This window comes from Xenopus tropicalis, chromosome 1 (genome assembly GCF_000004195.4).
Source record: "Xenopus tropicalis strain Nigerian chromosome 1, UCB_Xtro_10.0, whole genome shotgun sequence".
Taxonomy (NCBI): domain Eukaryota; kingdom Metazoa; phylum Chordata; class Amphibia; order Anura; family Pipidae; genus Xenopus; species Xenopus tropicalis.
In genome coordinates this window covers 151,336,443-151,361,874 of record NC_030677.2, presented here as the reverse complement: position 1 = coordinate 151,361,874, position 25,432 = coordinate 151,336,443, and the positions used below count along the sequence as shown (strand labels likewise).

Genomic DNA, 25,432 nt, shown 5'->3' with positions numbered 1-25,432 from the left:
ATTATAAATATAGCGAGTTTATTAAAATAAATAAAACTTTCTTGTAGACACATATACAAAGTCAGGTTTACAGGTGTATGATAAATTCATTGTCGTGTTTGTAAGTGCCTTGGTTTCTAAGCATTCTTCAGGCAGCCATAATTCTAAGGATTACACATACTGATTTTTTATTATACATTTTTTAAAGGAGCAGTAATGTTCTAAATAAACTAGTTTTTATTTTTCCTTTTATTAAACAAATTGTGCATTATGCGTTTATAAAACCAAATAGCCAGTGGCTTCAGTGTAAACAGCGACAGAATTAAAATGAAATTTAAGAGAAGTATATATATATTTATAAATGTGTAAGTATTTATGTATATAGTGATTCTCAAAATTACTGTACTACATTCAAGGCAGTCATGATATTTTCTCATGTTCCAGAGCACCGATATGTTATTTGTAAGTAACTGAAGGGCCCTTTGAGAGTCAGTGTAAGTGGCAGGTGATATCATTCTAGATCAGCTCCTCCTGATAAAAAAATTGTTATACAGAATGCTCGGGACCTGAGGGTTTCTGGATAAGGGGTCTTTCCATGTTGCTCCCCAACCCCTTGGATGTTGCTCTCAGTGCCCCCAAGCCAGGTAGTTATTTTTAAATTCCTGACTTGGTGGCAAGTTTTAGTTGCATAAAAACAAGATTTACTACCAAATAGTAGTCTCCTGTACTACCAAAAAAAGTCTCCTGTAAGCTGATAGTGTGCATAGAGGCTCCCTAATAGCCAATCTTAGCCCTTATTTGGCATTTCCATTAACTTTTATGATGCTTGTGTTGCTCTCCAAGTCTTCTTACATTTGACTGTAGCTCACGAGTAAGAAAGGTTGGGATCCCCTGCATCTTACAGCAGCCCCTCTGGCATTTGCCAGATTCTACAGATTGCCAGTCCAGGCCTGGCTGTTGTTGCCTTGGGCTACTAAAAAACCCAAAACATAGCCAGTTCCTTTTCTAGACTACTTCTTAGTTCTTCTTTAAAATGCCTGTGAACATGCCATTTTATCTTGCATGAATGAATGCAGATATGCATAATGTACCTATCCATGTTCATCTAGCATAAAGACAATAAAAATAAATCACACAAAACATTCAAACAGGAAGGTGTATTCACTGAAGTAAATGTAGTTTTATGTTGCATAAAAAAATTAAAAAAAATAGATAGTGACACAATCTGAACACTGCAATAAATAAACTGTACAACCAATATTTCAATTAGACAAAGGGTATGTAAAAACAATGAAGGGATAGTGGCCCTTAAAAGAAAAGGTTTACCTAAGTATAACTATATGTAAGTATATAAGTATGTTGCAAACCTTATGTAGGTATGGCAGTCTAAAAAACCCCCACCTAATTTGGTTGGGTTTTGAGGACATGTTTAACTGTGATTAGGTGTGGCTGGGCAGATGGGGCATAATTGATGGGAGGTATCCAGTAAAGAGGAAGTATAGAAAACTAGGTAATTATATGAATAAAAAGTCAACATTATTTAGATCATTGTAGTGTTTGCTGTATATTACATATTCCTTTTTATACTGTTATGAGTTTAATGGCTGACTGAAGCTGTTAATAAAGCACTGTTACAACATATTCATCCCTCGGCTACTAAAACCTAACAATTGTTGCCATCTGCAACATATGAACAGTTGATATACTGTATTTATGGGAACTTCTCCTATACAATGGGTAACCAACACGCAATCAGTGCTGATATATATATGTTAATAAAAACTGTACAAAACTGTACAGACATTTTCTACCCAATTAAGGGCTCTGTAAAGTGCCCTCCATACATAGCATTGCAATCAGCTGGAAACAGCTTGAGGCTGCCCAGATATCTATACTGAGCCTAAGCTTTTTGTGTTTATACACTGTAGCTGGTTAATGGTGTTAGCAAAGAAAGAGAATGCTGAGCATATTCTTGACTTGGGTACAAAAATGTTACTTCTCCAGAGAGAATAAATATATTTTATCCCCCCTCAGTCCTCAGTGCAGGGAGCTGAAGTGTTCTCGACAGAGAGGTTTTGCATCAGGAGGGTGCAGTTCCTTGCTTGGGTTATGACTAAGTATGGATGACATGCATGGATTGTGGTTATGTGACTCCCTAGTAAACTGCTTGTCACTGAGTCATGAGATTGTTATATTTCATTTGAACTGAGACTGACATGTTGTACATACAGTATATACAGTCTATGTATATGCTTGCATACATGTAGCTATATACATGTATAGAATTCATTCACATCCACCATGTTAATTTAGAAACTCAAGATTCTCATATATGCAAAAATGGGCCTCTTCCCCTTCTGAAGATCTTGAGAGTGTGGTCAGTGTTCATCTACTTTCCTTCTTTCCAGTGCTCAGACTGAATGCTGCAAATGAAAAAAACAGGCCTTTAATACAGTTAGAAATCAGGCAGCAAGGGAAGTCTGATAGAGGCAGACCCGCAAGGGTGGACAACCAAACTAGACATCTGCTAATCATTATATACCAGAGCTGTCTAATCTGCTGGCCTCTGTCAGTACAAACTGGTGAAACAGGGTTGTAAATCATATTATAAGTGAAACCTAATGATCTAGATTCCACATATACTTTCAAATGGAAAAGCAAGGATATTTAATATGTGGGTTTAAAGCTCTTGCTAAACTATAACTTCCAGAATACACAGGTAGCCATGGTCATTACTTTTACAAAAATAATATAATGATGTTAAATGGCTTGTTTACTTTTAAGTGTTAGTATGCTATAGAGTGGCCAATTCTAAACATATTTTCAGCTGGTCATCATTATTTATTTTTTTATAGTTTTTTTTTTCAAATTATATGCCTACTTCTTCTACTTAATCTTTTAAACTTTCAAATGAGGGTCATTGACCCCAGGAACCAAAAAAACAACTTTTATTGTTACTTGTTATTACTTTTATGTTGAGGCACTCTCCTATTTATGTTCCAGTCTTTCATATAAACCACTCCCTGGTTCCTAAGGTAATTTGAACCCTATCAACCAGATAACTGCTAAAAAGTTCAAACTGAAGAGTTACTGAACAAAGGTGAAATAATTGAAAAAAATGAAGACCAATTGCAAATTGTCTTAGAATATTACTCATGTAAATCATGCTGAAGGTCAAAGTTTGCAGCAAAACATTGCCTGGCCTTTATTACTAAATTGCACCAATCCTAGGGTGATACAGGTTTCTAGTGATTGCACAACACATTAAACAACGGCTCTGTTGCAACATTTGTTCTTGGACCCCTTTCCTTGTTGCTCTAAACACCCATGTTCCTAGTTTCTAAAAACACATCTATCTACTCATTTTCTGCAATGATATAATCCTTTGTGGGAATCATAACAGCTGCTTCAGTCAGAATTATGTCTGGTAAAGAACCATGTATAAAGCAAAACTGTCAACATTCTCCTTGTGCTATATGTAAAGTATATGGCATATTATAGTGCAAGTACTTTCTTAGCACATGAATAGAAACATTTTTTTTAATCTTATCCAGCAGTACCCCTTTATTATTTATCTATAATATCCTTTCTGACAAGTGACTATAGCCAGAGGCGAAACTACTGGACAACGGGCCCTAGTACAAAAAAAGGAACCAGCCCCCCTGCCAGAAGATGTGCCACATGCTCACTCTCGCCTTCAGGCCACGGTGACTCCCGCAGGGGCGTGCCATTGCCTTTGGCAGGCCCTACTGGGGTTGCCACCTTTGGTGAGTTTTAAACCCAGACATAGGGACGGGCTGTGTGTCTTTGACTTCATCATGCAAATCGGTGATCATGCAACATCATCAATTGATGCTGTTTCTTGCGACGTCATGACGTCAGGGGCGGGGTTATTGCGTCCATCGCAAGCAATTTGGAGGGTTTATTCAGGTATGTCTTGGACATGCCTCAACCATGCCTGTGATGTCCCTGGCCATTCCATCAATGGTTTTCCCAGCTCTGCCCAACACTACCTCTTTTCTGAGATAATTCAGTGCATTTCAATGGTGTATGGTGTATAATGATGGGGTTTAACTGTAATTCAGATATAGATTACAGGTGGGTGACTAGGCTGTTATTGTAGTGACTGGGTGAGGGTGGGGCAAAACAGGAGGACTTATAAGGAATCCATGTGAGTTGTTATATTTACATGCACTAAGAAATAAGTATACTGATAAGTAGATAAACATGAGCACTTTAATGCTAAAACTCTCAGTTTTACTTTACCTTAAAATACTACAATGAGATAATGACCATGGGTGCCATTGCACCCTGATTTTAGGATGAAACAGATAATTTATTTAGATGGTAGTGTCCCTTTAATTTGCATCCAAAAAACAGAATAAGGCAAAACCTGACAGAAAACACTTAGCAATTTTTAAAAATTTAGAATGTTAGTGTTGTGTTTTGGGCTCTGAATGCTACTTTTCTTAGTATTTGTTTATATTTTACACTTCCCAGTTGGAAAATGAATGCACTTTAATGGAGTCCCAATCTCTAGCACTCAGCATTTAATTTTATTACTTTCCAGCCAAAAAACACAATTTTAATTGCTTGCCCGTGTGTATTAAACACGGGGTGTCATGTTTTATAGATGCAGCTTATCCGAGACTCTCATAGCATTCACTACAGCACTGCAGACATTATGCTGGATTCATTATGGTATTTGGAAGCATATGTTTTGATCATATTTCTTCATCGGCACAGTACCTGCTCCCAGGCAGAGACAAAGCGTCATACCGTTGTGAAATGAACAATGCAATATGTTGCAATGACCAGAAGACCAATGATGATTGATGCTATCGATACATAAAGAGCATTGCGTCCCAGTCTTCTTGATCCTTCTATGTCCCCGTCATTATAGCTGTTTAAGGCCTGCAGCATTAAAAAGGAAATGCAGACAATTAAAAAAAAATCTTTTTTTGTAATGTGTTTATTCAATTTTCAAAATAGATAACATGATCTGCGGACAAAGTGTTTGTCCGTCTTTTCACAATTACAAGTTTATATGAAAAGAAGAAAAAAATATCATATAATTGAAAAGTAAATGAGGGTTAACGTAACATAACAATATAAAGCAGCGGTTCTCAACCTGGGGGTCGCGACCCCTTTGGGGGTCGAATGACCCTTTCACAGGGGTCGCGACAGTCCCGGTTTTTACAGCGCGTCCTGCTGTCCCGGATTGTTCAATGAATGTCCCGCATTACGGAAATGCAGAACATTCATTAAACAATCCGGGACAGCGGGACGCGCTGGCTGCAGCCGACCGCTCCGGCACCGTCTCTTCTTGGGCTCCTGCTTCTTATTCGGCTCCTCGTACGGCGGCGACAGTTCTTTTTATAAGGTTGCGCCCGTGCGTACGTGTGACGTCACAAGTAAGCACGGGCGCAACCTTATAAGAGGTCCTGTCGCCGCCGTACGAGGAGCCGAATAAGGAGCAGGAGCCGCAAGAAGTCTGTGGGGGAATTTTCTATTGCAGGTACTCTCTATGGGGGCAATTGGGGGGCTCTGTGTATGGGGGGCACTGTATGGGGGGACACTGTAAGGAGGGCTACTGTGTATGGGGGGGCTCTGTGTATGGGGGGGGCACTGTGTAAGGAGGGCTACTGTGTATGGGGGCACTGTGTATGGGGGGCTACTGTGTATGGGGGGCTACTGTGTATGGGGGGCACTGTGTATGGGGGCACTGTGTATGGGGGCATTGTGTATGGAGGGTACTTTCTATGGGGGCTACTGTCTGTGGGGCAATTGAGGGCATGGTCTATGGGGTCAATTGGGGGCACTGTCTATGGGGGGGTACTGTTTATGGGGGCAAATGAGGCACTGTGTATGGGGGGCACTGTATGGGGGTGCTGTCTATTGGGCCATTGTGGGTACTATATTAAAAATGGGGTGTGGCAATTGGGGCATGGCCACAAAGTGGGCGTGGTCAAAAAAATTGCCGCGCTGCGCACGCCAGGTCTTTTTGTGGGGGTCACCACAACATGAGGAAATGTATTAAAGGGTCGCAGCATTAGGAAGGTTGAGAACCACTGATATAAAGGGTCTTTACCAAGCTAATTTAACAAGCTTCACAGAGTACATTTAGTTGAAGCGGTGATTCCTGTGGGGGGAATGTTTAGCAGATCTGGTCTCATAGGGTATTGTTTAGACATACTGGTTTGTTTCCAAAAGAAGTGAATTACCTTTTAAAATTTCTACTTTATACCATGTTATGTTTTGGAAACGGTAAACTGTTAGCCTGTGGGAGGGTGTTCATCTATGTGAGCCAAATTGAGAAGAATTTTTTGACATATTGTTCGTTATAGGTCATAGTTTCAAGCCAATCCATATGGAAATAAAATATGGCATGATTTGTGATGGATGGGGATTCTGTGATGAGCCATTGGTGTAATATAGCTTTTCGGGCCACCGCTGCCAATCTTTCCGCCAGATATTTTTCTGTTTTGTCAAGTTGTGGAAAAGATTACATTGCTACAGAAAGCCCAGTCTGCATTTGGCTGGAGAGGTTTTCCAACCATCTTCATTCAATTAGAAGATACCTCTTGGAATGGGAATATTTTTCCCAAGTATAATATTTTTTTACATACGCACAATTTGTTGTGAATGTGTGTATAGAATAGATCAGAATTTTGACAGGTAACATAAGGTGCAGCACCCCCCAGCTGTGCCATTGTTGGCAGTACACCTATACAATGTGCATGTTGGCTGCTTCAGTGAGGTCAAAACAAAGCTTTGCCCAAGCTATATTGTACATTTGGGCAGAGAGTGTTTGGAACCCTTACAAAGTGATTGGATCTTTATCTGTATGACTGCTTAATACTACACTAAAAAGGGCTCAATTACTGTCAGCTGGTACTTAAGATATTCTGTTTTAATGAAGTTAAACCACAAGTAGCACTACAGAAAGGGGAATCATGAAATCCCTTCAAACTTCAACTGCAAAAGGTCTTCAAGTTGAAGTAAATAGCTGGCCAAATATGTACCAAATGAATATTAATATACAATTATTGATGGTACCCCTCTATGTATGGCTCCCCTCGATTCTGGCAAATTAGGAAGTTTCATCTGCTGATGCACCATGTTGGTCAGTTCATTGTGCATTGGCAGATGAAGAAATGAAGAGTAGTCCCAGCTTCTCATCGCTTCTTGATGTTCCAGCTGTGGGCTCTCACCAATAATCAAAACAATAGCAAGTTGACTATACAATACAAGGCCTCTTTGGCAAGCCTGTGTATGGCCTGTGTATACACACCTTCAGATGAAATTTCAGCCACAGGTGAAGGATTTATTGAAGAACAAAAAAGAGGCAAAGAATATACTTCACTAAGTACCTCACTAGGTTTCTTATTCATTTTCATCAGATACACAATGGAGGTAAATCACAGTTACTTCATAGGTTAATCTCACCACATATTGTTAGCCCCACTGTAAAGTATAATTTAGTGGTGTTTCTCCAAGGGAAGGTATTATACCCTGAGTCCCTACAAAGTCCCTATCCTGGCCAGTATTACACTGGGAACTAACTCCACTGCTCAGTGGATCAGGATGCTCATACTCGCTGATCCTGTCTCAGGCTCAGAAATGGTGCTAATTGTGCAGTTTCTATCCTATCACTCACTTTAAGATCTTATTCACTGGGTCTTTTTCCTGACTCGAGATAAGATGTGCTCCATACCTTAGGGATTTTCTGCCTCGGGTTCCTAATGAAGCCTCCTGCTGCAGGGCTACAAACCCACAGCAGCAGTGTGAAAAGAGCAAAAAACAGGTTCATGTCCATTTTTTGCATTTTGTATTCTGTCTTCTTTTACAGAGTTGCCACAGGCCTCTGTTGTCCGTTTGGAAACACAGAGACCCGTGAATTGCCCCTTGAACACAATGCCACCTGCATTTAGCAGTACTGTATTCAAGACAGGTGGGTTGGGGGGAGGCACATAGGCACCATAAGCACTTTTTCTGGTCACTAATAAATGACCCACATAATTTTAATGGCGATTTAGTTCTCGTGCATTTCAGCAGTATGAGAGCACTTGGAGGCCTGTTAGACAAAAAGCCTATGCAGCATACAGAATATTAACTCAGATTAGTACGGTACATTCTCTAAAATATTCTGTATTAGCAAGCATGCCATTTTAATGCATACATATGTACATGCACATCTGTATCTATGCATATGCAAGTGTGCTATGTATAACTGCTATTGTTTGGTATATTCTGGAAGATTGACCAACTTCCTTGGTTCTAGCAAGCAGCCACATCTGGCTAAATAATCAGGGCATCTTAGTGAACTATAAATAACTACGGTTTCATTCCATTACAAAGAGAAGAGAGAGTAATGAGAGTAGTGTGCTTTAGCAGAGGCAATTCTCAGTAATGTCTATGGCAGGGTATTTTCTGACATTTAGGACCCGTGACAAGTTCGTCCTTATAATAGATTACAATATCTACTAAAGTAGTAAAGTTTAAAGCCAAATACAGTAGTAAGTGACATCTTTAAAATCTTTATTTCAAAATACATTGTTTGTATAAATGAACATACAGACAGCATAGTACCCAATTGAACTGGCTAATGTTAAACTAATCTATATTTCCTTACACAATCACAAACCTTTTAAATTAAAAATGAAATGTTTTTTAAGATTTGTTATAAACCCATTAAAAGTGGTCAGTCATATTTGCCGTGCCCCACGTCCGTGCCTGAGGCACAGCAATTACTTTTACTTTCCATTCTGCACTTCCTAGATGTCACTGCTCTCCTCACATGAACCCACCCTCCTCATGTTCTTTAACTGTGTAGCATCAGATCTCCCTTCTTGGCGTATACATGAGGTTTTGGGATGATGCAAAACTTGTGGGAACCAAAATGTAAATACTTTATATAGTATAAGTAAAGTTTATTTTGCCCAGCTAGCATAATAAAACAAGATTTTATTTATTTATTTATTAGGGTGACAGGTCCCCTTTAATAGCACTGCTGCTGATCTTACTGAAATAGAAGCCATGGGACGTGACAGTTAGCAGTCACAAACAGCACCTATGCAAAGGCACCTCTCTTACATACACAGAAAACTGGATACAGTTAAGCATAGTTAAATATCAGCTTGGATGTATGCAAAGAAAGGAAAGTACAGATGTGGCATAGTGGATTTACAATATATACATCTACTTTGATATATGAATCAAATCTTAGGTTTGAGTCAAGTAAAAGCAGCAGATTTTGGGACAGCCATTGTCCAATGTCTAAGGTACAATGTCTTTGTTCTATATCAGGGATCCCCAACCTTTTATACCCGTGAGCCACATTTAAATGGAAAAAGTGTTGGGGAGCAACACAAGCATGAAAAAGGTTCCTGTGGGTGCCAATAAGAGCTATAATTGGCTACTTAATAGCACCTATGTTGATTGGCAGCCTACAGAAGGCTCTGTTTGGCATTATACTTGGTTTTTATGCAACCAAAACTTGCCCAAAAACCCAGGAATTCAAAAATAAGCCCCTGCTTTGAGGCCACGGGGAGCAACATCCAAGGGGTTGGAGAGCAACATGTTGCTCACGAACCACTGGTTGGGGATCACTGTTCTATATATACTGCTTGGCAAACAGTAAACACATGTATTGTTACCCAGCAAATATCCTTGAAATATATAAACGGACAGCAGATAGACAATGCACTCTATATACAACTTATTTGAGCAACAAATAAGGCCTGGTAACAAAGCTAATAAATTGTTAGATGTTTTGTTCATGACAAAAGTTTGCACACAACATTGCACCAAGTCAGCACTTGGTGTTGGGGGGCTGGCTAAGAACTCTGGTACAAAAGGGAGCCTCCAACATGTGTCAGTAGCTTCGCCTAGTACTACTGAATGAGTGCCAGGACATTCGGATCATCACTTGGTTATCGGGAACCCGAAGGTCTTGCACCAAACGTTGTGGGGCTCCCCGATTGTGCTGAATTGTGCAGAACTGGCTATGCTTGTAATTATAATCATACAGACATACGTAAATTTATTTGATTCTATCATTACTTGTGCGTGTGTAAGTTATTGCTCACTAAAAGTCAGGGGCGGGCCAAGCCGACGGGGCACCCTAGGCACCTCGGTCAGCATGTGGTACTCACACATAAGAATTCCAAGTCCAATGCTGCCATTAAATGTGATCAAACAGTATTACTGGATGAGCCTAAATGACATTTATCAGTGATGAGAGGAGTCATTAGATAACAAACTTTAATTAAAGAATGTGCTCATTAGGGCTCATAAATGCTGCAATTTCTTCTTTCTCTTTTGCCAAATGAGTTTTCTGTATAAAGATTTTTCATACTTTTGGACCAGGAAACCTACTTATATGTTATGTTATCAAATGGTGGCTATAGTCATCTCACCTGATGTGTTTTACAAGGATGCCAGCAAATGGATTGTGATAACTGCACATGCAAGCTCCGATGGGTAGGGAGCTAGCAGAGCTACACCAGAACCCAGAAGACCCATCTTCCAACTCACTTATACAAGCCTGTTACATTCAAATCGATAGTGTGACAGTTCCAAGCCATCTTTGGAAACTATGGGGAGCAAGAGAAAAGCATTTACCAGATAAGTATATTAGTCTTCTGACAGCCTGCTATTTTATTCCTTACCCATCAATTACCTGCACTACAGTAGATTCTTCCTTTTGAATATTTTTTGAATCCTCAGGTTCTCCTCTATAACAGCTTATTATATGTAGTGAACCAATTAATTCACACACAGCATATTTGAGGACTGGATTATATTAATATGATTATGTCATAAACAAATGAAATCTAAGCAACTCTAGAGCAGACTAGGGGCCATAAAAATGATTTTGGAGGGTCACATCTGGCCCACAAGCTTCCAGTTCTGCTTTACAGTCTATACAGTCCTGCTCTATTGAAAAACAGTCAGGTATTACCAAAGGCAGATCTCATCACCTTTCAAATAAACAACTGCCATTTAATTCCCTGACCCACAGCTGTTTAAACTGGTATATGCTTTCTTTCTTTCCTGCAAACTCCCAGCATTCTTCTGTATCTTTATCAGAGTCCATCCATCTTATTAATACATATGCTGTGCACTGATACAGACTATAAAATTGCACAACATTATAACAAGAGAAAAATTAAAAAATAGTTTTGTTTGTTAAATTTTTTCCATTGACAGCTTTTATTGCATTCCCCCAATAGTAAGAAAGACACTTTCTTACAATAAATTTAGTCAATGTTTCAGTACATAGTAGTGTGCAAAAGGTCTAGTTGCAGTCTTCTGTTGGCCCCAAACTGTGTCCCATCAACTTGCACATCATGCTCTTGGTTCACTGAATCCCCCTTGTTCTGCCTCCACTCCACCCATGCTGCACCTGATGGTGCTTGCCCCACCCTGAGGATTACGGGCCGTAGATAGCAGAAAATGTAAGGTTCGGTGATAACTTTTATCAGGGCTGCCATCAGAAATCACGGGGCCCCCCACAACAAAGTTTTCTGGGGCCCCCCCTCCTCCCACACCCCCAATGGCCCCTCCCCCAGTGACCCCTCCCTTCAGCTTCCCCAGGGCCCCCCCAAGCATCTTTCAGCTTCCCCCAGGGCCCCCCCAAGCATCTTTCAGCTTCCCCCAGGGCCCCCCCAAGCATCCTTCAGCTTCCCCCAGGGCCCCCCCAGCAACCTCCTGCTTCCCCCAGGGCCCCCCCGAAGCATCCTTCAGCTTCCCCCAGGGCCCCCCCCCAAGCATCCTTCAGCTTCCCCCAGGGCCCCCACCAAGTATCCTTCAGCTTCCCCCAGGGCCCCCCCAAGCATCCTTCAGCTTCCCCCAGGGCCCCCCCCCAAGCATCTTCCAGTTCCCACCTTGCCTCCTGCAGCTCCGGTGCTGTCCTCCGCTATGTGCCGCAGCTGCCCGGTTGTGACGTCAGTACGCATGGGCGCAACCTTATAAAAGCGCAGAAGTATCGGGGAGCCGCGGCACATAGCGGAGGACACTACCAGAGCCGGAGGAAGCAGGGCCCGGGACGATTGTCCCCCCTGTGCCTCCCTGATGGCGGCCCTGCCTTTTATTGGCTAACTTAGTAAGTAAAAATTGCAAGCTTTCAAGATGATAGTATTACATCTCAGGGTTAAAGATGTTAATTAAATGATGTTAATTAAGTTAATAGAAGACATTTATAAACACCAAGACAGAATAAAATAAGGTTAACATGAGAGTGCACACGTGGGAATTAGACAAGCAGAAAGTGAAAAGACGAGATAAAGGCCCACTGGGCGGGATACCAAATGGATGTAGATCTTATCCACTTCACACATCCATATCAAACACATAAAAAAACTACAAAAGGGAAACAAGATATTTAAAGAAAAGATAATATTTCATCCTAGATATGTATAAGCCTCCCAGGATAAACAATTTAGCTTCACAATTTTTCAATGGCTTACATGGTACAACACCTTACTAGAAGTCCTAGATGGTCCTAACCATTGGTTAGTTCCCGCCTTATGGCCTTGTGGAACTCAGTCTCTGAGCCAGGAAAAATACATAAAAAGGAATGATTGCAGTTACATGGTAGAAGCTTGCCTAATGCTGTTCTGTGATCAGGGGCGAGGTGGCCAGACATCCTACGCAAGGCATGCCCTTGAACTTAGGTGCTTTGCCAAATGTGATATATGGGCCATGAGCTGTACCCAGACTGACACCTCGGTATCTAAACATTTCCATGAAGATAATCACCATCTTACACAGCTTAAATGGATGGTGCTTAAAGTTGTACACCCTCAAATGAGAGGAGGCAATATCAAACATTTAATGTTGCAAAGGGGAGCTTATTGGATAAGAAAACTGAATACGCTGTATGTTTGACCTATTGAAGTAACTATTGAGTAATTACTCTTCCTTAACCTCCACGGATACTAATTCCTTGTCCATTACTAATTCTGAGTACAGCATAGAACAAAACCTATGGTAAGGTCAATATAAATATTTCTGTAGCCGACTTTCACGGTCTATCCAGTCATAAGCTAGGGATTATGGGCAATTTTAGGTGTAATGTGGTAAGTATACTGTGCACCTGTTTTTTTTAGATGATCCTGTCCTGTTGATATTAGTCTTGAGCTATTTCTTTTTTTCTAGGTTTTTACCTTTCATATAGTGACTTTGGACTGCACGTTTATTAAGACATTGAGTGACATTTTCTATCAAGACACTGGATCTGTATGTTTCTGGACTATATTTGACATTTTTGGACACTTTTTGGGTTAAGTTTGGTTAAGTTTATTCCATGGGTTTGGGATTTGGATGAGTCTAGCTCTGACTGACTCCCATGCTTGTTATGGCTTTGCCCTCAGTAAGGAGGTGCTTATTGTTGCATAAGTAAACCTTTAAAATAAGTTAATGTAAAATTGATGAGTGTGCATTTCTAAGCACTTCTGCAATTTACATTAATTATTTATTTATATTTAATTCAAGCATATTAAGTACTTTGTATACGAATGCTTGTTGTTACAACAGTGCCACCTGCTGGTCAATTTCTCGAACAAGTAGGCAAGGACGTTGTAGAGGAAGTTGTCAGGAGAAAGATGTTCTCAGCGGGGTAATTGCACCCGGGCTGCACTTCCTAATGGCCTGCTAGAGGCCACAACGCATCTTCTGGAAGAGAGAAAACACACATCTGGGAGGAGGGGGGGCCTGGTTGTATGTCCTGCACCAGGGCCCAGGAGGTCTATGAGGTCCTAGTCCTAGTTACATTACTTATAGACCACAGATAGCTTTTCTTATGTCTTTCCCAACCACAAGAATATCAGATTAGCCCTCTTTTTTTATCCTGACACCTTCCTCAACAACATACTCGACTATTTCATGTTCGGAAAGCGACCAGCAAGCGCTGGTTCTTGTCAGTATACACATACCAGTTCTACCTCTAACGCTGTGAATGAATACGCTAGTAGAGATTTCAGCACAGCACTGCAAACTGGAATTTTCTTTAAGTAAAAGAATATCATTTTTAGTTAAGCTGTGTACAAATGTGTTTGTTACTCCCATCCTGACAAATAAGTTAACCTTATCTATTTACTTTTATCCATCTTTGCCTAAAATGAACACAATAAACAGGACTTGCATTAAAAAAAACAATTCTGCGTATAGCACACAGCCTATCGGGCTGTGTGCTATTGTACATAGGGGTTCCTCCAAAACAAAAATTCATTAACAAACAATGCCTGAAACCCCTTGGGTTGTTTGATCTATATAGACCAATATATATTTCTAAATTGTACAACATCTGACAAATAGGTAGTCAAATTTCAGGCTATCCCAAAAATTATAACAAATAACATGACCAGATATAATGCGTTAGCTATAGTGATTCCATGAGTCTAGCATGAATAATCATTTCCTTATTGATGTCTTCCTTCTTCCTTTAATTATGTACCACTGATCCAGAAGTTCTCAAGTTTGAATATAAGGGTGAAGACACACCAAGCTACTTAGTAGCAGCTACTTGTCATAGCTATTAAATGCCAGAAAATACCTTGCCATAGACAGTACTGAGAATTGCCTCTGCTAAAACGCACACAGAGACAATTATCAGTAAATGATCAGCATTGTCTATTTTTATAGCCGCAACAAGTAGCTGTTACTAGTAGCCTGTGTATCTTCACCCTTAGTTATTCTAGTAATATGATCAGGCTGGTTTAATGCAGAGCTGAGCCAAGGCCAAAAATCCCATTGGTAGGCCCCAGTAGCCCCCTTTTAAAACTGGAAATCTGTGTCAGTTCTACTGTAAGCCTGCTTAATACACACATATGTATACTGTATTTACAGCTGACTGCTAGAAAAACAATAATGTATCTAAATAAAACATCCAAAGTTAATTTGAGCATGAATACTTTTTTGTAGTAATGGGCCTTCCAGCAAGTAGGTAAGTTTGTGGGGGAAAGAAAAACAATCCTTAATGAAGTAAAGATAAAATACAAATATTTCATTGTATCCTTCTTCTGTGCCCTGTGTGTGTGTATTGTTTAGTCTGTGAATGCATTAAATTTACTTGGCCTGTAGACACTGTGTATTCAAGAGGAATTTTTAAAAAGCAAATCAAGGTAAGAAAAAAAAGAAGTCATTAAAAATAAAAGGGACAATTGTTTAGCTCAGCCTACTGATTAAAATAAGGCATTTGCTATTCCTGTGGGATGCTTTATTCAACAGTTATTGCGGATGAAATGGTTGATGGTAGACCTTCTGTATACAACTAGGCTATGGGCAAATGCCCCTTTTTCCCCACATATTAAAGTGGCCCTGAATGTTATTGTTTTAATACATTTTTATTTATCAAGTCTGCTCATTTTATATTTTTCACTGTTGATGGTGAAGCCCAGTGCACTGGGCACTTTTCATCATTTTGCCATCTTAACAGATAACCCCACGCTGGTTGTATGTGTCACAAATAGCTGGGTTGCTGCACACATGCCGCTGTACCACCTGGCAGCAGATGGAGCAAGGTGTGGTCACAGGAAGGATCGTAATTGTAACGTGTATGGCCACCTTTAGAAACCTGCTGAACAGAGACTGTGTCCATTAGAGCAGATGTGTGTATCTAGTCAAGTGGTTTACATTAAACCTTTGCAGATATATACATTGTTGCATATCCAATCAACAAACAATCCTACATATAGCGATCTTTCATCTGACATCAGTGAGAAAATTGTCCAGGCAAGTTTAAATTTTCATTGTTAATGAAATGTATCCATTGTCCAATTATTTGCAGGGCCAAGCAGGCAGCTGCCCACAGTTTTTCCTAGCTTCAACTAGATGATATCGCTTGAAATGGTCGTTTTACATAGTAACATACATAGTAAGTTAGGTTGAAAAAAGACATACGTGCGTCACATTCAACCATAATGCCTATATACTGTATAACCTGCCTAACTTCTAGTTGATCCAGAGGAAGGCAAAAAACCCCATCTGAAGCCTCTCTAATTTGCCGCAGAGGGGAGAAAATTCCTTCCTGACTCCAAGATGGCAATCAGACCAGTCCCTGGATCAACTAGTACTGAGAGCTATCTCCCATACCCCTGTATTCCCTCACTTGCTAAGAATCCATCCAGCCCCTTCTTAAAGTTATATAATGTATCAGCCAGCACGACTGATTCGGGGAGGGAATTCCACAACTTCACAGCTCTCACAGTAAAAAATCCTTTCCGAATATTTAAACGGAACCTCCCTTCTTCTAAATGGAGTGGGTGCCCTCGTGTCCTTTTGAAGGACCTACTGGTAAATAAAGCATTAGAGAGGTTATTATATGATCCCCTTATATATTTATACATAGTTATCATGTCACCACTTAAGCGCCTCTTCTCCAGTGTAAACAGACCCAACTTGGCCAGTCTTTCTTCATGACGGAGACTTTCCATACCCTTTACCAGCTTAGTTGCCCTTCTCTGGACCCTCTCTAACTAAACAATGTCCCGTTTGAGCACTGGAGACCAAAACTGAACAGCATATTCTAGATGGGGCCTTATCAGCGCTCTGTAAAGGGGAAGAATAACCCCCTCCTCCCTTGAATCTATACCCCTTTTAATACAGCTCAAAGACTTGTTTGCCCTTGCAGCTGCTGCCTGGCTTTGCTTGCTACAGCCAAGTTTATTATCTACAAGGACTCCAAGGTCCTTCTCCATTATGGATTTGCCTAGTGCAGTCCCATTAAGGGTATAAGTGGCTTGCATATTTTTACGTCCCAGGCGCATGACCACATTAAGTCTCATCTGCCACTTAGCAGCCCAGATTGCCAGTTGGTCAAGATGCCACACCCTGGATAGAATTGACTGCAAACACTGATACATTACTTATAATACCCTCCCCTAAGTCATTTATGAACAAGTTAAACAAAAGTGGACCCAGTACAGAACGCTGAGGGACCCCACTGAGAACCTTACTCCAAGTAGAGAATGTACCATTGCACATGGATTTTCTATCCATGTGCAAACAACTTCACTAAGACCAATAGACCTTAGTTTAGAAAGCAGTCGTTTGTGGGGAATGGTATCAAATGCTTTGGCAAAATCCAAATAGATTATATCTACTGCATCCCCACTGTCCAGCTTCTTACTCATCTCATCATAAAAAGCAATTAAATTGGTCTGACATGACCTGTCATTCATAAAGCCATGCTGATTACTGCTCATAATGGCATTCTCCAGTACATAATTTTGTATGTGGTCCCTTAACAAGCCTTCAAATAACTTGCCCACCATGGATGTCAAACTTACAGGCCTATAATTGCCAGGCTGAGATCTTACTCCCTTTTTAAATATAGGAATGACATTCGCCTTCTTCCAATCCCTAGGTACCATACCTGATGAAAGCGAGTCTGAGAATATCAGAAACAGAGGCCACTGTAAATCTGACCCTCTCTCACTACCCAAGGGTGTATTCCATCTGGCCCAGGTGCCTTGTTCACTTTAATCTTGTGTAACCCTTTAAGCACCATATCCTGTGCCAACCACTGTGTAGTTGGAGCTGAGGCAACAGTGCAGCTATTGGGTGGGACTTGGCCCTCTGGCTCCTCTATTGTATATACTGCAGAAAAGAACTGGTTTAATACATCTGCCTTTTCTGTATCCGCTGTAACCATATTGTTGCTAGAACTCAATGGGGCCACACCCTCAACCTGCATTTTTTTACTATTAATATACTTAAAAAACATATCGTTGATGAACAAATCGTACTTTTAAATGATTGTTTCAGGATAAGCCTGGTCCTTTGATAACGAAAAGATCTTTACAGCTTTACTGTGGTAGCTGATTGGTAATCAGCCATCCATATTGAATACTGGAATATATGTATTTAGCTATTAGATCAAATCCTTAACTGGGGATAAATCATTATGCATTTGGTATATAACCCATGATTTGACTGAATGTATCCCAAGTAAACAATTTAATGTTATAGACACTGTTAGATAATTATTGCAAGACAGCATGGATTAAATAGTGAATGATGTACCCACTATTGAAAATTATAAGGATATTAGAAGTCACTTTTGGGTTCCATGACCATTAAAGGAATGAGGCTGAAGCTTAGGGTTACACCTTATCCATTTAAAACCAAGAAACTATGAAGCAACGATAGGGATACATTTCTGTAATATTTATTTTGTTAAATGTATTCTGGTTAATGGGGTAATCTGGTGAGCTCCTTTTATAGGTGCTTGGCTTTGCTTTGGTTCTGTGCAACTACTATATACAAAGTATATTGTATGCAGCTGATCCAATGTATGTTCTTCATGGCTGTGTAAGGCTGATGCCACACAAGGAGTAGGGCTGATATTTTCGGCAAGCAGAAAAATGCTTGGCGAAAATTCAGCCCTACGCCTGCTACTTGTGCATTCTCTCGCGTTTTCATGCGTATATCGGCTACATGTGCCTGCACCCGAGCGTATTCCATTCATTCATGTGCAGGCACAAGTAGCAGGCGTAGGGCTGAATTTTCGCCAAGCGTTTTTCCGCTTGCCGAAAATATCAGCCCTACGCTTTGTGTGGCATCATCCTAACAGCCAAGGTATAAGAGGCAATGTTACAGAACCAGTGGTGTAAACACAATCTTCATGATGTACTTGATGATAGTGATTATATACCAAATATAAACATCAGTGAGGGAATACAGTAATGCTGTAATGCAATAATACTCCTTGGCTAGTTTAGGGTCTTATATGTTGGCCAATGTAGTTCAACTATGTACCAAGGCAATCTGTTACTTGATCGTTGTATGTGTAACATCTTCTGGGCTGCTGAATATCTGACTGATACTTCTTTTGGACAGTGGGCTGAAACAAATGTGCAATGTACATAGATGTTCACTGCAGACAAGTAGATCAGATTATTATGTGGAAGTGCTGAGAACAGAGACCCGTGTAGTTCCAGGCCAATATGCAATATGCATGTGCCAAAATAATCAGAATGATAATCTGAAAGGGCCACACATGTGCAGAAAGTTCATAATACTGTAGGAGAGCCATGGGAGGCAAATATAAAACAGCACCAGGAGCTCCCAAGTCAAGACATGAATAGGCAGTTTTTTTTTGAGTGTTGCTGAGCAGGGAGGCAGGGTGACTGCATCTGCTCATTCTTCCCATTCTCCACTTTGTATAAGCATGCACAGATCAGTGGCCTAGCAGGTCAAGCAATATTATCTAATATGGGCTGCTACACTACAGAAGGGTACAGGATTTGGGCAGTGGATTCACCAGAGAGGAGAGGCACTGCCAGAAGTCTGACATGTTATCAGCCCAGTGACCTGAGGCCTTAAGAAAGTTGGCCTAATCAGTGGGTTTCCAGCCAATCGGCACATTGGTAACTGTGTAACAATAATGAAACATTTGATGGGACCTGATGCTAACACTAGTGTTGTGCAATACCAGAACTCAATGGCCTTAAAGGAATACTGTCATAATTTTTATGGTGTACTTTTTTATTTCTAAATTACTCTATTTACATAGCAAATAATTCACTCTACCATTTAAAATTGTATACTTGAACCAACAAATTTTTTTTCAGTTAAAATATTGGTGTGTAGGCAGTGCATTGAGTCTGAGCTTTCAGAAGGAGCCAGCGCTACACATTAGAACTGCTTTCATGTAACCTATTGTTTCTCTTACTCCCATGTAACTGGAGGAGTCCCAAGCCGGACATGAATTTCTTACTGAATGCTATTCTGATATCTACTGGGAGCTGCTATCTTGCTACCCTCCCGTTGTTCTGCTGATTGGCTGCTGGGAGGGGGGTGATATCACTCCAACTTGCAGCTCAGCAGTAAAGTGTGACTGAAGTTTATCAGAGTCACATGGCTGTGGCACCCTAGGAAATGAAGAATATGGCTAGCCCCATGTGACATTTCAAAATTAAATATGAAAAAATCTGTTTGAATTTTTTAAAAACGGATTTCAATACAGGATTCTGCTGGAGAAGCTCTATTAACTTTTGAAAAAAACATGTTTGCCCATGACATTATTCCTTTAATACGCCAGGTATAAGTAGACATCATCTGCTGTAAAGCAGGCATATCTTCAAACTCAGGCTTGCTTATGAATTTTATGCATATACAGTGCCTGTACAGCTCTTCACAAGCAAGTCTAATATCTAATAGGCTCTAAACCAGTGGTTTCATTATTTCCCTCAACAGATATAAATGTATTAGTTATTCAGCTATTATTATAAGAATATCCACTCCAAACATCAGCCAAATACACTTTCACACTGAGGTTCTAGGATTATATTCTCCATAAATCTCCGCAATTCTCCACAAATCTCACCCTAACTGGCCTCCAGGCTGGGGCCTTTTAGCCACTGTTATCAAACCTCCCCTCCCTACTATTGTGGCCGTAGCTTGGAACTCTCTGCTCTACATTATAAAGACTGTATAATGAATTATAAAATATAGCTAATATATATAAATTCAGTTGTCTTGTGCATTAAACAAATACATTTCATCTAACAGTCATAAACACACACTGATTACTTTTTACTACATAAAGGGAGGAATGAAATAAAAGTTGTAAACGGAAAAAAAAGAGTACAAATAAGAATACAAATTCTACCTTTGCAATGTAATATTCTTTATTGGACTGTCATTGCAAATTTTTATTGGGCATTGTGCACTTTTAAGGCATGCTTAAAGGTGACATAACCTTTTGGAGAAGCATAACTTAACTCTGTAAGAAGTTGTATTACATACACTGCACAATGCCGCAAACTATAATATTCTAAATCTTTCTTCCACTGTCGGAAGTGGTTGCTGAACTGTTTCCAGGTTAATAACAGCTATATTAAATTTGCGCAAAGGAGAATTTGTCTGTGTAAAAGCATACATTTTTGCATTGCAAATATTTTTTCCATTATCGACTTTTACTACGTTGCCCTAAAATCATATTCTATTACTCATCATTCGACCAGCTAAACAGAAATACAGGTTAAGATAAGAATCCAATGACTCTTCTATGACTGCTGATCAGACAGTCCCATAAAGCCAATCTGCCATTAATATATTTTAAACTTAATAGGGGCTGGGCAATGAACATGTCAGTATGAATAGTACATGCTGGTCCAAGTAATGACTGACCTTTTACTCCTGTCACTGTCACTTGGACACTTGCAGAAAGGGCAGTTATTGCACACTACTCAGCTTTAGTGACGTCATTGGTAGTAACATAAACATAGTGAGAGGCCGGGTGAAAAGAGATCTGTTGCTGTCCCTTTTCTCTCTTGATAGCAGAATACCTTTTTAATATTTCATGTTTATCCCTTCACTTATCCACGCGACATAGAACGGAACATGAGATGCAGTTAGGGACAGAAAAAAAGCACCATACAGACACAAGAAGATTGGATGCAGACTGGATTCTCTCCAGCTAGCTACCTCTGCCAAGTTTAGAAAGGACTCACTTAAGCTGCAAGTGCGTAACCTACCTCATATTCCTTCTGCTACAGATACCCAGTATAGTTCTAGTTATTAGCTGTGCTGAGATACAGTGCACAAACTACATCTGTTTCTGTGGGACTGGCAATGGTATATCTATTATCCATATCACTGTTTAAATTGTGTAGGAATGCCAATACCAGGCATTTAAAAAAGCATGTTTATGGTTACCAAGTTACTCCCTGCTGAGCAGTTAAATAAAAATATAACAAAAACACAAATAATGTACAGATGGCCAGGGCGGGTGGCAGACGCAATAGCTCTTACGATACACTAAGAGCATCATGCGGTATATACACTAAAGGCACATATCTGCCCATTTGTGGTCTCAAATTAAAAGATTAGAGTATAGATAAAAAGAACCAACTAAAACATTAATAGAGCTTGGAAATGGTGCCATTCTGCCTGTTAGATCATCTCATAAACACAAAGATTTGTTTTTCTTATATTCATTCTGTAGGTAACAAAGAAATGGCCACACATAAAGACTAAATGATTAGGAGTCTCCAAAATAGTGCTCAATCAGATAATACTGAGGAATTACATGATAATAAGAGACAAAAGGACTCATTAATGAAGGAAGTGCAAAGTGAACTAATCGGATATAAATTAATATGCTTTTTATACATGTTGCAGCATTATCCTCAGTTTCCCAACGTAATGGCTGCAAAAAAGCTGTAGTGGTGCTACATAGCGACAGTTTCATAGTGGTGATAACTTCTGGCACTTTGTGTGTCATTAATAACAATATCTGCATTGGATTTGCATGGTGCAAACCAATTGCACCCTGTTAACCCTGTTATTACCACCAGACCTAGACTGGTTCTGATGCTGTAGTGCTGTAGTGTGCATGTGAGTATTTGTGTGCCATTCGTTCCAGCATGCTAAACAGGTGTAATGGCATCTATAATAGTGTTTAGCACTTGTTCCTAGAATTTGGGGTTTTTAAATAAGCCCTGGAAACAGTAGGGGCACTTGAATCGAGAAAATTGTGACACTTTTCACCTTGCACTGGATTAAAATGTGTTTCAAGGTGCAGAACACAACATTGTCAGTATGACATGCATGTTTTGGCATGGAATAGCTTACACCTACTTGTTGCCCCCAGCCTTCCCTATTGTGGTAAAGCTATATGCTGAAATCTACAGGGCCTATGGGAGCTAAAAGTGGGTCTGCATTGTAATTGGGCCCTTATGAGTCATAGCCCTGTAAATTGTAGTAATCTTAAAGGGGGCCTAAACCCTCCAATACTTCATGTAAAAATGCCCTTCTGCATTCTGAGCACAATTTACATTAACTTTTTATTCTCTTTTGTTTTCATATCATTAGCAGATTTACATTGCTATTAAACTACATTTATACAGCTGCTCTGACCCTTCTCTGCACCTCCTGGTAAAATATCAGCTTTATAACCTAAACAAGTTGACAAAAAGAGAAATAACAAGGAGAAGCTACCTGTATCAGCTACTTAACCCCATGGCAGATGGCTGGCTAACTAACCAAACAGCTCATTGCTGCTGTAGAAAAAGCACAATATTTTATTTATAAAAAAAAGTATGGAAATCAATCTTTCCCTTTTAACATTAAATTGTATTTTGTGTATTAATGCTATTTCGTGTATTTATGACTCTTAGTCATACTCATTTTATTGTCTTCTGGTGAAAATGCCTGGGTTCAGCATCCAATTGGCACTCTAGTTTCTGACCAATTTGTTACCTAGATCAATTATTGGGATATTGATTTAACTCAAAGTGATTATTTTACACTGTTATAAGTATACTAGAAATTGAAAGAAATACTTTATGTAATATACCAGAGCCATCTAGCTGGAGCTTTGGGATCAGGCAAGCTTCTAAGAAAATTTTTGGCCTCCAGTCCTTAGGCCATTTCTTAATAATGTTTTCTTCATGTGTAAGATGATACTGGGGAATTTAAGTCAGTCAGCTGTGTGGTTATCGGTGAATCAACTAGAGTCATTCTATTTATCTGTTCATTCAGCTAGTTTGGTCCATTTATCGACCAGTTTTATCTTCTATAATGAGTTCTATAGAAAGAGCACATCTGCTCTTGTGTCCATAGCAACTCTATAATTCAAGAGACAAACAGGCAGATTCAGCTGAATGACAATCTGTAGTGGTCACATTCATTAAGGGATCTTTGGGCATACGGTAGTACTGATTACAATGGCCACCCTATTATCCGCTTTGGCCAATGACTGCTGATGCAATTGTGGAGTCAGCCGGGGCTGGGAATGCTAGAATTTTGTTTCCACACATGTGTGGATGTCAGTTTGTTATAACTGGCTGACAATATTGGCCATTTAGTTTCATGTAAGATATAGATTTTCCCTATAATTCGAGTAAATCCAAAATATGGAAGCGACTGAAGCAATTTTGCTTCCATTGCAACAGTTAAACCTTTCAGATACTTTTATGTCTATTCTTAGTCAGGAGTTATTTTCCATCAGGGTAAAGTGTCTATAGAACCTTTTGACCCAGCACTGTCACCCATAGTTAGCAGAGGATGTATAATAAGAACATTTGGACAGACGTTTTGAAGATGTGATTGCCACACCTAATAAGGGAGAGAAATAGGGCTTTATTACCTGCTGTTGGAGGTAGCCATTGTATTAATATGGGGCACCAATATGACATAAATAAAGACTTATCAACAGGCAATGTTGATCCATGGGGTGTATGGCCTTTGGCATTCACACAGGGAACCATGCTAAGGGGACGTAATCTAGTATGTGTGAATATTTGCTGCACACACTCTGCACTGGAGTAATCTGTTGCTGCAAGTGTACAGTCCAAAGTAATGGCTCCACAAGGATTTATCTATAAAAATTAAAGTCATGAAAGAATATCCCTGCATAAAAATATAATGTGTATAAACACTTCACTTTAAGTGAGGGCATATTTATGTGTTTCCTAACTGGCAATTTATTCTGAAATGAGTAGATTACTGTGTACCTTGTGCACATTGCTATAATTTGACCTGGTGTCTATTTTTTTTAATGATTGAGACTCTTGCACTGTCAAGAGTAATGTATTTTTTATGGCACGCACTTCAGCTTTATCACTTTAGTCACTTAATACTGTTTATCATCAGAAATAAAGCATTAAAACTGAATTAAATGTAACTCATATAATGGGGGTTGAGACATCATTATTAGTGCATTTTATGGCAGCACATTATGTTAAGAAATACCTCCTTATGTACCATTATCGCATAGTATGTCATTTGCCCAACTAAAAGAAAGAGACAGAAGCCTTTGATAGCTTTGATTTCCTTACAAGCATCTGATCCTGGTATGCTAGGACTCCCGGCCACATAGTGAAACCAATTATTTTTAAAGACCATGTCAACATACTGGTCTATTTAGGGGTTTCTATTTCACTTATACGTTCAGCAGAAAATAGAAGGAAGAAAAGTATCACACTTTATGAATATCTTTGTCCTAGAGAAGGCATGATTCCTAATAAAAAATATAATATATATTCAAAGCATAAGATACATTTGGCAAATAATTTCCACATTCATTTTACATATTGTTATGAGCATTATGGATGATATATAAATATATTACTTACCATTATAGAGAACACAAATGCCACTATGTTTATTGGGTATGCAGGGCAGAAACAGGCAAATATTGTAAGAATTAGGTAATTGCTGGGTCTGGGTCCCTCCGGGGTGTCATTTTCAATGTTAGTCTCTGGGCTTTCTTCTAAAGCCCTTTTGATTTCTGAGTTGGATGGAGTTTGAGACATGGAAGATTCAGGACGAAGAAAGGGAGCTCTCCGGAAAAGTTCAGCTGTCCTGCTTGAGAATGAGGGGTGGCTGTGAAATCCAAGTTAGGAAGGAGATCAAGGAAGAAGTGATCTCATCTCAGCTAGTGCTTAATCAGCAAAGCAGCGGCTAGGGTGCTACTGCAAGGAGTCCGGCTCACAGG

General features: G+C 39.7%; 1 protein-coding gene across 2 annotated transcripts; it reads right to left on the bottom strand.

Annotated features, from left to right (window-relative positions):
* Window positions 1–895: 895 nt before the first annotated feature.
* tmem233 (transmembrane protein 233) lies at window positions 896–25,432 on the bottom strand. Of its 2 annotated transcripts, none has more exons than XM_031892072.1 (3): window positions 25,071–25,432; window positions 4,729–4,893; window positions 896–2,402 (listed from the first exon to the last, which is right to left on the bottom strand). In XM_031892072.1, the coding sequence occupies exons 1-2, from the start codon at window positions 25,248–25,250 to the stop codon at window positions 4,753–4,755; spliced, it is 321 nt and encodes a 106-aa protein (XP_031747932.1). In that variant the 5' UTR covers window positions 25,251–25,432; the 3' UTR covers window positions 896–2,402; window positions 4,729–4,752. The 2 variants fall into 2 exon arrangements, with proteins under 2 accessions (XP_031747932.1, XP_004910663.1); XM_004910606.4 differs by having other exon boundaries at window positions 4,759–4,893; window positions 25,071–25,430.